This window comes from Balaenoptera physalus (genome assembly GCF_965194825.1).
Source record: "Balaenoptera physalus genome assembly, chromosome: 10".
Lineage (NCBI taxonomy): Eukaryota > Metazoa > Chordata > Mammalia > Artiodactyla > Balaenopteridae > Balaenoptera > Balaenoptera physalus.
The window spans coordinates 113012865-113027785 of NC_138889.1; the positions used below are offsets into that span (position 1 = coordinate 113012865).

Here is a 14921-nt window from a genome sequence, read left to right on the forward strand (position 1 = left end):
GAGAGGGCCCGGCACAGGCAGGCGAGCGCTCCGAGGAGAAGGGGTCCCTGAGAAGGACCCAGGCTGGGAGGAGAGAGGGTCGTGGAGGGAAGGGAGGCCGGTTGAGAGGGTCAGAGCAGAGCCGGGCTTCACGGGAGGAAGGGCTCAGAGCACAGCCTGGGGGAGAACAGGGGCTCGAGGGAGGCGAGGGAGGGAACAGGCTGCCACACAGAAGGGCAGCTTCAGGGGGTGGCAGGGTTGGAGGGTCTGGGCTCCACGGGGGCCGGCAGATGGGTGAAGAGGACCCAGCTCAGAGAGGACCACTGCACGGGGAAGTGGGGACCCAGGGCGCAGCACAGGGGCTGGGGTCTCTCCACGGCAGAGGGTATCCTTGGGACTTTGGCAGGAAGGGGAAGCCACTTGGGGGCAAGTGTCAAAGAGATAAGGAAAGCAAGGTGGGGTAGACGGGGGCTGGCAGGCTGAGGCCGGGGCTGGGGGAGGGACTTGGGGGACAGAGCATCCACAGGGTGGGCCGGGCCGGGCTTGCAGAGAGGCATGGGCAGGTGAGTGGCCTGGACTCCAAGGAGACCGGTGTCATAGGGGCTTGGAGAGGGACACCTGGTCCCAGGGGCAAAGGGTTCCAACAGGTGAGGGGTCACAATCTTCAAGACTGGACTTTGGGGGTGAGCCACGTTATCGAGCGTGGGGCTCAGGGGCTCTGAGCTGGGCACCCGTGAGTCCGATTTGGGGAAAATATGGGGGCAGGAACTCCAACGGGGGTGGGCTCAGGAAGGACAGGGCTGTGAGGGCGGCCTGGGGGCGGGGCCTCAGTCAGGGATGGGATTGTGCAGAGCTGGGCACACCAGTGGGGGCCTGGGGAGCTGCACCCTGCTCAGGGAGAGACTGCAGTTGGGGGCCTGGGGGCTGGGAGGGGCCAGAGACTCAAGGAGGACAGAGGCCCTGGAGGGGGCTTGGATAGGGTCTAGGGTCGTGCGGGGACAAGGAGAGCAGACAGGGGCCGGGCTAGGCATGAGGACCCGCTTGGTGAGGACAGGCTGGAGGCACCTGGGCTCTGTGGGTGGAGGGGCTTGGGGAGGCTCAGACACCCACCGGGCCTGGGACTGCGGGGTGGGTGGAGGGCCAGGACTGACATGCGGACAGAGCCGGGGGGAGCAGGAAACTCAACAGGCGGAGAAGGGGCAGCACGCAAGGGGAAGGGGCTCTGACACGGTCCTGGGAGCTGCGGGGGGAGCGGAGGGGGCGCACAGAAGGAGGAAGGGGCTCTCCCCTGGGGAGACAGATGCGAGGACTCAGCGAGGGGCTGGGGGCTCAGCAAGAGGGAGGGCGCAGGGGGTGGGGAGGGGAGACGCGGGTGGCGCGCGGGCACCGGGGTCTGGCGCTGCAGCGGAACCCATGCCTGCTCGGCTCTGCCACCCCGAGGGTCGCCGCTTCCGGCCGGCGCCCGCTGCCCCCACCCCGCCGGCGGGAGGGGGCGGGGAGGTGGCTGCGCCCGCCGCCGCCGCCGCCGCCGTGAGTCAGGCTTGGGCTGCAGCCGGCGGCCGGCCTGGCGCTGCGGAGGGAGCGCGCCACCCCGCCGCCACCCCGCGCGCTTCCCGCGCCGAGGTCGGGCCGCTGGGACGCGGAGCGGCGGGACAGCCAGACCCCCGCGGCACGGCGGAAGGACGCGCGGGGCGCGGCGCTGGGTCGGGCCGGGCCGCCGAGGAGTCGCCAGTAGGTGAGGGCGCGCCGTCCGGGCGGCTGCGGCAGAGCCGGGCCGGGCTGGGGGCCTGCGGGGCCGCGGGGCCTCGGCTGCGGACCCCCGGCGCGGCGCGGGGCGCGGGTGCCTCGTCGGAGAGTGTTCGTGTCGCAGAGTGTCATTGTGCGCCCGTTCCCGGCACGGCGCGAGTGGCCCGCGGCGAGTGCGCGCTCTTGGGGTCCGGGCGCCGCTCGGGGCCGGGGTGTGAGGGGGCGATGCGCGCGCGTCCGGAGCCCCAGCGGCCGCCGTGTTCCTCCTCGGGGGCTTGCGTCGGGGCCTGTGTCGCGGTGTGTGTGAGTGTCACAGTGCGGGGTTGTTTACCTGGTGGCCTCTCTGAGCGCCTGGCGTGTGCCGGGGTCTGGGGAGCCGGGCGGTGGTGCCGGCGTTTGTGTCCGAGGTGTCAGCGGGCGCCCGCGCGCAGGTGCCCCGCAGCGCTCTGCTCCTTCCGCCAAAGAGCGACTGTGTCATTGTGGGTCTGCGTGCCCTGTGTGCGCCGGGCTGTGTGCGGGTGCCGGTTGCTGTGTTTACTGCAAGAGCGTGCCAGTCGGGATGCTGGCGGAGCGCTGCTGTTGCGTGTCAGTGGGTGACTGTGTGCCGATGGCGAAGTGGCGAAGAGCCCCCGACGTCCCCGCCAAGGCTGCTGTGAGGGCTTCGGCATCTGCGGCGGGTGGGGGTTGTCCTGGGGGGCTGTTTATGGGGCCGCAGGGGGGACGCCGCAGGGTGCCGGGGTGGGCCCGATAGGGTGATCCGACCCGGCCCATCCTTCCTCTGCCCCTCCCTGCAGGCCCAGGGCCCCAGCCAGTGCCCAGCCCCGCTGGGAGCCCCGGCCAGCACCACGGACGACACCCAGGGAGCCCGAGTTCCCCTGGACGGGGCCTTCTGGATCCCGAGGCCCCCGGCAGCTTCGCCCAAGGGCTGCTTCGCCTGCGTGTCCAAGCCCCCCGCCCTGCAGGCTCCAGTGGCCGCCGGCCCTGAGCCCTCAGCCTCACCCCCCATGGCACCCACCCTGTTCCCCATGGAGTCCAAGAGCAGCAAGACAGACAGCGTGCGGGCCACCAGCGCCCCCCAGGCCTGCAAGCACCTAGCAGAGAAGAAGACCATGACGAACCCCACGACGGTCATCGAGGTCTACCCGGACACCACGGAGGTGAACGACTACTACCTGTGGTCCATCTTCAACTTCGTCTACCTCAACTTCTGCTGCCTGGGCTTCATCGCCCTGGCCTACTCCCTCAAAGTGAGCCGGGCGGGGGCGGGGGGGAATGGAGGAGGGGGCGGGGGGAGCAGGAGAAGCGGGTGCTGGCGCATCACTCTGCCCCCCTCCCTCGCAGAGAAGCCCATGGGTGCAGCGGGTGCAGCGGAGGGGCCGAGGGATAGAAGGATGGTGGGGGACCCAGCGAGACACGGATGTCAGCCAGCTCCGGGCCGGCAGGGAGAGTCAGCCCATCCTGTCCTGAGCTGGGGAACCTTCCAGGGTGTCTTGTCAGGGCCCGGGGTCCTCAGGGCCAAGGTCTCTGCGCAGCGAGTTTGGTCTGTGGGTTGGGGACCTGGGACTCGGTGTCCTGTCCCCTGGGCGGGGGACGTGGGAATTAGGCCTGGGTGAAGCTGCCCCTAGGCATATGGGATGGAGCCAGCAGGGAGATGAAGAGGCCTTGGAATCCTTCCCCTGTTGACAGGAGGAGGGGTGACGTCACTGCTGGAGACCTTCTTGTCCAAGCCCCTTGCAGGAAACCTGATGCCAGGCAGGCACTCAGAGGGAGGCCGTGACAGACAGACTGGGGTGCTGATCCCCAGCCGCTGCTCTGCCTCCCATCACACACGGTTTCTAGATGGTCCGTCTCGGGGGGGCTGTGTGGGAGCCGGGAGCCCGGGGGAGGGAGGCGTGAGGGTGTCCCGTACACCCCGACCCCACGCCCTGAGTGTGTACAGCTTCCAGAAGCCCCTTGCTGCTGTGAGAGGAGCTGGCTGGGAGCAGAGCAGTGTCCCAGGCAGACAGGACCCCATCCCCGCCCCGGGGTGGGGGCGAAGTGGAGAGAAATGGACCGAGATGGCGGGAGGGGAGCTGTGATTGACTCGCGCTTGGGGTCGCACTTGGGGTCGGGAGATCCATGCAGATGTGTAAGGACCCAAGAGCCTGGGGCTGCTGGAGCCCAACCAGCAGGAAGAGGGGGTAGACTCAGGGCATCGCTCCCTTCCCGCCACCCCGGAAGGACCTGGCTCACGTCTCGCCAGATCATCACTTTTCCCGAGCCCAGATCTGAGTGTCCAAGGCCAGGCGCATTTCACTGATTGCAGCTGCCCAGCGGGGCGGGGGCAGAACACGGGGCGTGGGGGTGGGGGGTGCTGGAGGCCGAGGAGGGGCTGGGCCCGAGAGGCTGGCCTGGGGGAAGGTGCTGGGACAGCTCCGCCTCTGTGCATCTCTGAGCGCGGAGCCCCCTGCCCTGGCGTCACACGCTCTGGCCACCTGGGCTTCTTGTCCTCCTGACTTATCACTGGCATCACGATCACCCACCGCCTTCAAATCCGGGGCTGTGTACCCGGCCCTGGGCTCCACCACACAGGAACTGTGTCCATTGAGTGTGCGTGAGTGTGCACGTGTGCGTGAGTGTGTGTGCATATAGGCGTGAGTGTTGCATGTGTGTGCATGTGTGCCTGCATATAGGTGTGAGCATGCATGTGTGTGTGCATGAGTTGTGTAGGCGTGAGAGTGCATTTGTAACTGTATGAGTGTGGGTGTGTGCACGTGTATGTAATTATGTGTGCGAGCATGCATATAGGGGTGTGGGTGTGCATGTGTATAATTGTGTATATTGTGTGTGCATGCATATAGGTGTCAGCATGCATATGTGTGTAATTGTATGTGTGGGAGTGTGAATGCATGGGTATGCATATGTGAGTGTGTGGCATGTGTGTGCACGAGTGTGTGCCTGTATATAGGTGTGAGCATTTGTGTGTAAGTGTGTACATGTGTGCATGAACTGTGTAGGCATAAGAGTGCACTTGTAAGTGTGTGGGTGAGTGTGCATGTGTGTATAATTGTATGTGTGGGAATGAATGCATGAGTGTGCAAATGTGTGTGCACAAGCATATGCCTGCATATAGGTGTGAGAATGCATTGTGTATGTGTGTGCATGAGTGTGTGGATGGGAGTGTGCATGTGTATAATTGTGTATATTGTGTGTGCATGCATATAGGTGTCAGCATGCATGTGTGTGTAACTGTGTGGGAGTGTGAATGCATGGGTGTGCATATGAGTGTGTGGCACGTGTGTGCATGAGTGTGTGCCTGCATATAGGTGTGAGCATTTGTGTGTGTGTATGTGTGTGCATGAACTGTGTAGGCATAAGAGTGCACTTGTAACTGTGTGTGAGTGTGTGTGGGTGTGAGTGTGCATGTGTGTATAATTGTATGTGTGGGAGTATGAATGCATGAGTGTGCATATGTGTGTGCACGAGCATATGCCTGCATATAGGTGTGAGAATGCATTGTGTATGTGTGTGCATGAGTGTGTGCATGGGAGTGTGCATGTAATTGTGTGTATTGTGTGTGCGTGCAGGGGTCCCTGGGAATTGGGGGTGAAGCCCCAGGCCAGCCTCAGCTCTGCCTCCCTGGGCCCTCTTGCCCGGCCCCACCAGTAGCCTGTGGACCTGGGTCCGGCTGCGTGTGCGCCCGTGGGCAGCTGGCTGGCACAGGGCAGGCCCATCTGCTGCAGGTTGTAGGTAGGTCACAGATTTCTGAATGGTTCAGGATCCGCTCTGCAGTGCGGGTGGGAGTTGGTGCTTCTAGAGACGGAAGGGGATTCACTGTGCCTGCAGCCCGGCTGCTCCTTCACATCCTTCCTGGGCATTAGCGAGGGCAGAAAGGCTTGGGGCTTCCCTGGGAGGGGCGAGCAAGGTGAGATGCCTCTGTCCCGGGCAGAGGGGAGGAAAGACCTGGCTGGCACGGGCTCCCACGCCTGGGAATTCGTCCATCTGCCCGTCCAGCTGCACGTCTCCTGGGCTGCTGCACCCTACATCGTTTGCAGCCCGTCGTGGGCACTTCCAAGGGCGCCTGATGGCCTTGGGGTCAGGAAGCCTTGGCTAATTCCCCGCGTGGCCTCTTAAAAGCAGTGATCTCGCTTCACTGAGCCCATTTCCTCATCTGTTTACAAAACACAGCAAAACAAAACAACATTCAAATAAGCACAGGAGCAGGGCAGAGGCTGGCCTTCGGTGGGTGAGAAAGAAGCGCTGTGTCCCTAGCTGTCCCTGTCTGTCCCCGCCCACCCCCAGGGGCACGTTCAGTGCAGATCGGGGCCTCATGGGCTCGGCCTGGTGTCTGGGGATGGCACAGACACAGAAGGCCAGTTCTCCATCTGTGCAGTCTGCACGAGCTGTTCACGATGACCCCCGGCTCCCCTTTCTCGGTCTGGAGAAGTCCAGCCTCCTCATCTTGGCATTCAAGGCCCTGCATGACCCACTTTTAACCCCTTCCCTAAGCTCACCAAACGACCCAGCCCCTGCCCTTCTGTGAGCTCCCTGGGTGCGCTGGGCTGCCCCCAGCCTGGGACCTTTGTGAGGCCCGGGTTGCCCCCACCCCCAAAGGCTCTGCTGCCTCCCTCTGGCCAAACCTTCCTCCCCATCAGAGAGCCCCCGACCTGACCACAGCTGCCCACCCCCGACCCAAGGCAGGGCTGACCAAGTTGGGGGGCAAAGGATGCTGGAGGAGTGGGTGGATGGACAGAGGGCGCGTGGGAAGATGCATACGCACCAAACGTTTCAGGAGAAGAACACTTCACTCCCAGCTTGGGCGTGAGGTTGGGGTCAGCCCCGGACACTTCTGGGGGAGGCAGCACTTGCCCTGGGCCTTGAAGGGTGGGTGAGGGGACAGGAGTTCATAAACTAAGACACGAGGGTGGGGCAGTCGGGGGGAACAGCAGGGCCCCATCCTCTGTGGGGAGCAGAAGATGGTCCAGGAAAGGCAGACTGAGGCCGTGCAGTGAAAGACTCGGAATTCCATGGGAAGGGTGTGGGGGACGCGGAAGGGAGAGGTGATCAGAGCTGTGAACTCTGCAGCCAGGGTGGAGGGAGAGGGCGAGACAAGCCCAGAGGCAGGGAGGAGTGAGGGTCCGGTAAATGAAGAGTTAATATTATGTGACTTACTTTTTTTCTTCTTTTTTTTTGGCCATGCCATGCGGCATGTGGGATCTTAGTTCCCCAACCGGGGGTCGAACCCATGCCCCCTGCAGTGGAAGCATGGAGTCCTAACCACTGGACCGCCAGGGAAGTCCCTGTGTGACTTACATTTTAAAAGATTGCTCTTGCTACTAGTGAAGAATAGACTCTAAGGATGCAAGGGGTCGGGGAGTTGGGAGACCAAACCGAAGGCGGTTGACTTAGTCAAGTCTTGGTTCAGAGGGTGGGAGTGGAGACTTAAAACTGGTCCTATATTTTGAAAGAAAAGTCAACAAAGAGTATCCTGATGGATTGGACATAAGGTGAGGGAAAATAGAGAAGATCCAAAGATTACTCCAAGGGTACTCATCTGAGCAGTTGAAAGAAGGGAGGTGCCATTTACAGATGAGGAAGGAGGCTGTAGGAGGGGCGGGTTTGTGAGGAAGAGACCCTCACTCACCTTGTCAACCCACCAACGCATGCATTCATGGTTCCACCCTTTCAGCTACCTACCCATCCACTTTCTTTCCCAAAATTCATCTATTCATCTTCTTTCCTTCCGGAATTTCACTTCCATACTGTCAACCATCCCTATATTCACTCTTTCACTTATTTACTAAATTCATGTTTCTACTCATTTCATCATCTGTCTTTTTTTTCTCCCTTTCCTTCCACTGTTTATCCACCAACCTCATCCATTACTCTGTTCATCTACCCATCCACCCAGCTCTCCATCTAGTCTTTTTTTCTTCCCTGGATTCATCTGTTTCCCCCCTTACTTATTCATAGTAATAGCGATAGTAACAACAAGCCAGCAAATAACAATACCCATAAAACAACAATTAATTATTGAGCTCTTAATTAATTAATTAATTAATTATTGAGTATATTCTAGGCACCTTTTTAAGAACTTCTAATTATTTAATTAGATGTAGCATTTTATTTAATGATAACAAAACCCTATGAATAGGTGCAATTAATATCCTTGTTTTACAGATGAGGAAACAGGCACAGTGATACAAAGTAACTGCCTTGAGGTCACCATCAAGTTCCTTTCTCGGACCCTTTTTGAATCACTACACTCTTCTTCCTGTAGTCATCACCCTTCTGTCTATTCGTCCTCTCATCTCTTCCTCTCTCTGTCCCTTTTCCTGCACTTTCTATCCACCTCTCGGTTTATTCATTCATCCACCCAACCATACAGCCTTCCTTTGTACTATTCTCCATTCTTCTATCTACCAACTCCTTCTATCAATATAGCTAATCAATCATTCATTAAAACTTCTATTCATCAACCCTTCTTCTCTCTTACCTTTCTCCTTCTCACAACCATGTATCCACCCACCCACCATCCAGCCAATCATCCGTCAACCATCAATACATTTCCATCTCTCCATCTTTTCCTTTCATTTATTCCTGCTTCCCCTTCATTCACCTCCAAATTAAGTTGTCCAGTCATCCATTTATATATTATCCCTCCCTTTCTTTCCTCTACCCCGTTCTTCCAATTATTTATTATATCCATTCGTGTAATCAGCTGTTGAGCTGGTATCAATTCATCTATACACCCATCGACCCATCCTCCCTTTCCTTCACACGCTATCAATCTATCATCCCATGAAGATACACATTCATAAAAGAACTGTCCATCCATTTATCCATCTGCACATCCTCCCATTTTTCTTCCTTTCCTTTCTTTGACTGACTCACCCAACTACCCAACCATCAGTCTGTTCACTCACCCGCCTTCCTCCTTTTCCTTTTTTTCCACCCAACATCGCCCATCCACCTCTTCACCCACCCGCCCTGCATCCATTTATCCATTCCATTCCTCCATGTTTATTCCTCCTCCTCTCACGTCATTTCACCCACCCACCATCCTTTCCTTCCCTTTGCCTTCCTTCTGCTTTTTAGACTGCTCTTCTCGGCCTCCTTTCCTGGATTCCTCTTGCTTCCCAGATCTTTTAACGTTGGGATGCTCTGGGGCTCAGTCCCTGGTCCTCTTCATCTCTTGTCTGCACTCTCTCCCGTGGTGCTCTCACCCAGCCTCATGGCTCTAAGTAGCATTTTCATGCTCATGCTTCTCCAATTTGTATCTCTGCCCTAGACCTCATCCCTGAACTCTAGACTCATATAAAACCTACCTGCTCAGAATGTCCAGCTCTATGTCTAGAAGACATTTCTAGCTAAACATGTCAGAAATCAAACTACTGAACCATGCACAAACTGACTCCTCCTGGAGTCTCCTACAGCTCCCTTATTTCAGTAGATCAAATCAAAAAGCCTTGAAATCATCTCAAATTCCTTTCTTTTTTAATCACACTCCACATCTGATCCCAGTAAATACTGTCAGCTGTATCTTCAAAATAGATCCAGAAAAAGGTCTGTTCTTACCACCTTCACAACCACTGCCCTGATGCAACCCACCCTGACCACTCACCTGGACTGTTAGCCTCTTCTCTGCTTTGTCCGGCCTCTGCCCCTTCCACCTGTTCTCCACACAGCATCCGGAATTACCAGGTTAAAACACGGCAGAGCCTGCCATTGTTTTTTCTGCTAAAAAGCACCTACAGAGTCCCACGCAATCTGCTCCTTGACAATTTCCTCTCTGACCGTAAGTCTCACTCCCCTTCCCCTCTGGGTTCTGCTCTCCCCACACTGGCCTCTGGTTATTCCTCAGAACACAGGTTCATCCCCACCTCAGAGCTTCGTGCTCTGAGACGTGCTTTCCCTGCAGATAAACATATGACCGAGTCTGTCACACTCTTCCGGGCTTTACTCAAATGTCCATACTCCCCGTTTTCTTTCCTGAGCGTCCAGCTAGAATCATACCTCCCCCAATGCTCTCCACTCCCTGTCCTCAGTTTTCTTTTTAGCACATTTAACACACTATATATTTTACTTATTTATTGTGTTTACTTTCCATGTCCTCTCCCTTAAATGTGTCCTTAAATGTAAGCTCCACGAGGACAGGGGACTTTGTTTTGTTCCCTGCTGTACACTTGGACCTAGAAGAGCAGCTACACAGAGCAGGAACTGAATATTGCTTGATTGAGTTAATGAACCTATTCACCTACTCTGCATTGGTCTGTACTATAATCTACCCAACAACCCTCCCTCCTTTCCATTTATCTACCCATCCCATTCACCCAACACACATTCATATATCCATCTATCCTCCATTCCATCCATTTGACACACTTTTAAATGTCCATATATGCACCTTTCCCACCACTTCAGTGCACATTCACACAACCATCTTATCTGCCTATCCCAACAATTCAGCATTTATCTCTAAACCCATCTAGCCACCTGTCCTACCCATCCAACATATACTCATGTATACATCTATCCCCCTGTCCAGATTATCCAGCGTATATTCATAAACTCATCTACCAGCCTGTCCCGCCCATCCAGTATACCTTTCTATAACCGCCTAGGTACCTGTTCCCATCATGCAACATAATTTCGTATATCCATCTGTCTACCTGTCCTGCCCACCTGGCATACCTTTATGTGCCCATCTAGCCTGTTCCATCCATTCAGCACCCATTCTCAGATATTGATCTACTTGCCTGTCCTACCTGTTGAGCATGTTTCACGTATCCATCTGTGTACCAGTCGTTCGCTTCTGGCAAACATCCGTGTATCCATCCAACCATCCCTTCCATCCAGCATCCATTCCTATGTCCGTTTCTCTGCGTGTCCCATGCATCCAGCGTGGGACGTTCATATCTCCCTCCTTCTCATCATCCACCTGCCTTCCCATCATCAAATCACCTGTCCAGTTCTCCCCTTCCCTGATCTCCTTTACAACTGAATGGATGGGTTACTCAGCCTTCTACTTTCAACATCCATCTCTATCATTCCTTTCCTCATTCCAATATCCAACAAGGAAGTCATGACCAATTGTTTATTTTTAAATAAATCAGCCTTGTTTCAACATGAGGGGAAAAAAATCAATGAATATAATTTACTAGTTAATGAATTAGAGAAAAAATATGTTTATCTCATGGGGATTTTTAAAAATACAGCGATCTACCTCTAATAATACAATGAACATCATTCTTAGTCGTGAGCTTTACCATTAAGACTGAGAGTAGGCTGCCTGTTACATCACTGCTAGTCAGCATCGTTCTGAAGTCTTTGCTTCCGTTATATAAGAGCTTGCTTTGGACCAGACACTATGCTAATGCTTTGCGTCCACCAACTCATTAATTCCTTTCAACAACCCTATGCCGTAGGTACTATTGTTATCTTCCTGTTACAGGTGAGAATACTTGCTAAGATTATGCAGTGATTGGCAAAACTGGGATTCAGATCCAGGCATCTGTACTCTTAACCACTGTGCTACAGAGTCTAAGAATAAAGACTTGAAGGAAGAAATAGAACTGTTATTTACAGTAGTTATGATGCATTACATAGAAAACTTGGTCTGTTATCATAATTAATACAATAGTTTAGCTGGATACAAAATCAATCTATAGAAGTTGAACTTCTATACACCAGCAAAAATCAGTTAGCAATGTAATCTTAGACATCACTTACAATATAATGACAACCAAAATAAACAGACTAAGTCTAACAAAAGATATAATAGCTCTTTCTTCTGGAGAGAGTTATAAAATTTTATTTTAATGACAATGTTGAATAAGACCTAAATAAGGGAGTGATACATCATGTTCTCACAACGGAAGATAAAACTCAGTGAAGATGTGGGCTCTCTCCAAAATCACTAGAATAAAGGTTCCACAAGGGCATAGACTTTATTCTTTTCTCCTTCCCTTCCCTAGTTCCTCAAGGCCAGCTTCTTTTCCTCCCTCTACCTCTCCATTCTATACAATCCACCTTAAGTCACCCAATTTTCCACCCCTTCCCCAGTCCCTCCAACTTGTCCCCCAGCTCCACTCCACTCCATCTCCTCCTTCCCTTCCTCACCCGCTCCATCCACTGCCAGACAGTCACCTCTGTCTTCTTTCTTCTCTCCTCTCCCTCTGTTCCTTCCACCATTCACCTCCTCCATCCATCCACCCACAGGAAATCCATCCACCCAGCCACACTCCCACCACATCTTTGTCCCCACCGCGTTAACTTCCCATCTATTCTCCCGTCCATCTGCGTAACCCACCCTCCGGGCAGCCAGACATCAATGTCCTCTATCTGCCCAACCCAGCCCCCTGCCTTTTGTCCATACATCCATCCATACATCCATCCATACATCCATTTATCCACCAGTCTGCTGATGCAGATACTTTCTCTCCCTGCCTCTCTCATCTCTCCGCTTCCTCCTTCTCCTCCTCCTCCCAGGCTTTGCTGTCTGTTTGCAGCATGCTCAGACCTGCACTTCTCTGGACTCTGTGGAAGGAGAGGGGACGGAGGAGGCGACTCCTCAGACCTAGCCTGGATGAAGGGACACGCTCCCCAGGGACACCTCTTCACAGCCAGAGGATCTTGGAAATGGGTCCACCACTGTCCACCATCTCCCCGGGACTTACTGGGCTCCAACCGCTCCCTTCACTTTAATATCCCGTTGCAGGGACCCCAGGGCTGCCTCCCGTCCAAGCACAGTGTGTATTCTCAGGGAATCCCAGTTAATTTTAAATGAGGTGGGACCAATCAGATTAGGACACACGTGTATTGCCCCATCATCCAATCACATAACTCTCTCTGAGATCGGCTTCCTCTTTTGTTTTATTTATTTATTTTCCCAGCATTATTGAGGTATAATCAACCTACAACATTGTATATGCTTAAGGTGTACCACGAAATGATTTCCACAATGGGGTTAGTTAATACTCATCATCTTACATAATTATCTTTTCCTTTTTTTTGGTGGTAAGAACACTGAAGGTCCACTCTCAGCAACTTCCAAGTATATAATACAGTAGTAACAAGCCATTTTATTTTATATGTTTTAGATTTATAGAAAAGTTGCAAAAAAAAAAAGATACAAAGAATTCCTATATACCCTTCACCCAGACATCCCAATGTTAACAGTTTACCATATTCACCTTTTCTTCTCTCTCTCTCTAAATACCTATTCTTTATGTTGTAAACTGTTTGAAAGTAAGTTTCCGACCTAATGCCCCATAATCCAGGGCACGTTTCCACCCAGCAAGGGCATCGTTGTGCAGCAGCCCCGCACGGTTGTCAGGAATCAGGAATCGGCAACTGACCCTGGCTTGGGGCTACACTCTCAAGGGCCCTCTGCCCTCATGCCCTCCCGCCCTCCCGCCTGGCCCCTGCCTGTGTCCACCCCTCGGCGCCGGCTGCTGGTCTCACCTCCTCCTTCTGGCTTCAGGTTCGGGACAAGAAACTTCTCAACGACCTGAACGGAGCAGTGGAGGACGCCAAGACCGCTCGGCTGTTCAACATCACCAGCTCTGCCCTGGCAGCCTCCTGCATCATCCTCGTCTTCATCTTCCTGCGGTACCCGCTCACCGACTACTGAGGCCCCAACAGGCACCACCAGCCTGGAGGTGAAGCTCTGAGATGGGTTCATTTTCGTGGCTGACGAAAGCTGGATGCCCTGCGGTTGGGGCGGAGCTGGAGCCCCCCTGAAGCTGTGAGCCCGGCAGCGAGGCACGGGCACGGTGAGCTTCGTGCCGGCCCATCCTCTCTGCCTCCTGGTCCTCCGCCTGTTTCTGGGGGGGCCCGTGGGTTTCTTCCTGTGCTGCTGCACCCTGGCTTCCAGTGGCTGCCCTCCTTACCTGCCTGTGCCCCCGCCCAGGCTCCTGGGGCCCCTCAGACCTCACACCCAGCAAGAAGGGCTTTTGTGGGAGCTTCCCAGGATGGGGTGGCTGCCAGCATCTGGGGACTGACTCTCTCCTCCCTGACGCCGCCTCCTCCAAGCTGTGACCCTGCTCAGAGCTCTTGTATCTGTGAACTTCCAATAAAATACCTGCCCAGCTCTGGCCCAGCCTCCTGTCCCCCGCTTGGGCAGGGCTCGGGATTTGGAGGCTTTGGGAACCCCATGCAGTCACTGCCTGGGGGTCCAGGGCCCCGCGTGCTGCACCCAGCTGACTTTTCCAGGGAAAGTTTGCTCCATAATCCAGGCGGTCTGCTCACTGTGCAACACAGGACTGAGGGGGCTTTTGGCAGAGTGTGCCCCTAACGCGAGTCCCCACGAGGCTCAGGCAGCCTCCTTGGAGAGGAGGGAAGGGGGGCGGGCACCAGGAGGGAGCCCCCGGCAGCTATGGCACTGCCCTGGCCTTCCCAGTCTGTCGTGGGGACCTGGGACCTGGGCAGCTTCCTCCGTTTCCTCATCCACCAAGTAGGGGATGTGGTTTTCCCATGTCTCAGAGGTGCCGTGAAGATCACCAGGGGGGAAAGCGAGGCATCAGCTGGAGGTCGCTGTTTCAGGATCAAGATCGGTGCGGGCGGCACGCGCCGGGAGCCAGGGCAGCAGTGCCCGTACGGAGGTGGGCTCTGCTCACAGCCCAGCAGGGAACGTCAGCCTCTGGGAGCAAGTCTGAGGAGCCCTAGGACAGGAGAAGCGCAGGCCCCGTGGGACGTGAGGGAGGAGGCCCGATTCAGCCCAGGAGCTGCAGCGAGCGCAGCAGGTGGAGCGACCCCAGAGCCAGCCGAGGCCTCACCGTGAGGGATGCAGCTGGTCTAGGAAGCAGGGGAGGTTGTGTGCAGGCAGACCTCTTCCATCGCTGGGGCGATGGTTGTGGTCGTGTGCATGTGGGGTCAGGAGTCGGGGGCTCCCCTCGGACCTCCTGGGAGAGAGGGGCCCTCCCAGTGGAGTCCTCTGGGGAAGCGAATCTTCGGGATGGGCCGTGGGTCTCTGGAGAGGTGTGGGCCAGCTGGGTTGGCTGGTTGCCCGTCTAATGGCCCAGGTCGTGGGCTCAGTGGCCTTCTCACGCGGCGCCCAGCTACACAGACTAGAGAGAGGGAGCCCCCATGCAGGAGGCTGGGAGGGGTGTCCAGGAGGTGGGTGTCGGAACAGGACACAGGCTGGTGTTTGGTTGGGGAGGACAGGAGGCGGCTGAGGGGCCCGGGGGCTAGAATCCCGGTGGGTCCCCTGCCGG

The 14921-nt window shown here is 55.7% G+C and overlaps 1 protein-coding gene across 3 annotated transcripts; it reads left to right on the forward strand.

Moving 5' to 3' along the window:
• The first annotated feature begins 700 nt into the window (after positions 1–700).
• Positions 701–13809, forward strand: IFITM10 (interferon induced transmembrane protein 10). 3 transcript variants are annotated; one of them, XM_082478042.1, is made up of 3 exons: positions 701–1023; positions 2520–2882; positions 13190–13809. In XM_082478042.1, exons 1-3 carry the CDS (start codon positions 817–819, stop codon positions 13337–13339), a joined length of 720 nt encoding a protein of 239 aa, XP_082334168.1. In that variant the 5' UTR covers positions 701–816; the 3' UTR covers positions 13340–13809. The 3 variants fall into 3 exon arrangements, with proteins under 3 accessions (XP_082334168.1, XP_082334170.1, XP_082334169.1); XM_082478044.1 differs by having other exon boundaries at positions 713–1023; positions 2520–2972; positions 13190–13805; XM_082478043.1 differs by lacking the exon at positions 701–1023 and adding an exon at positions 2223–2377 and having other exon boundaries at positions 2520–2972; positions 13190–13807.
• Positions 13810–14921: the final 1112 nt, after the last annotated feature.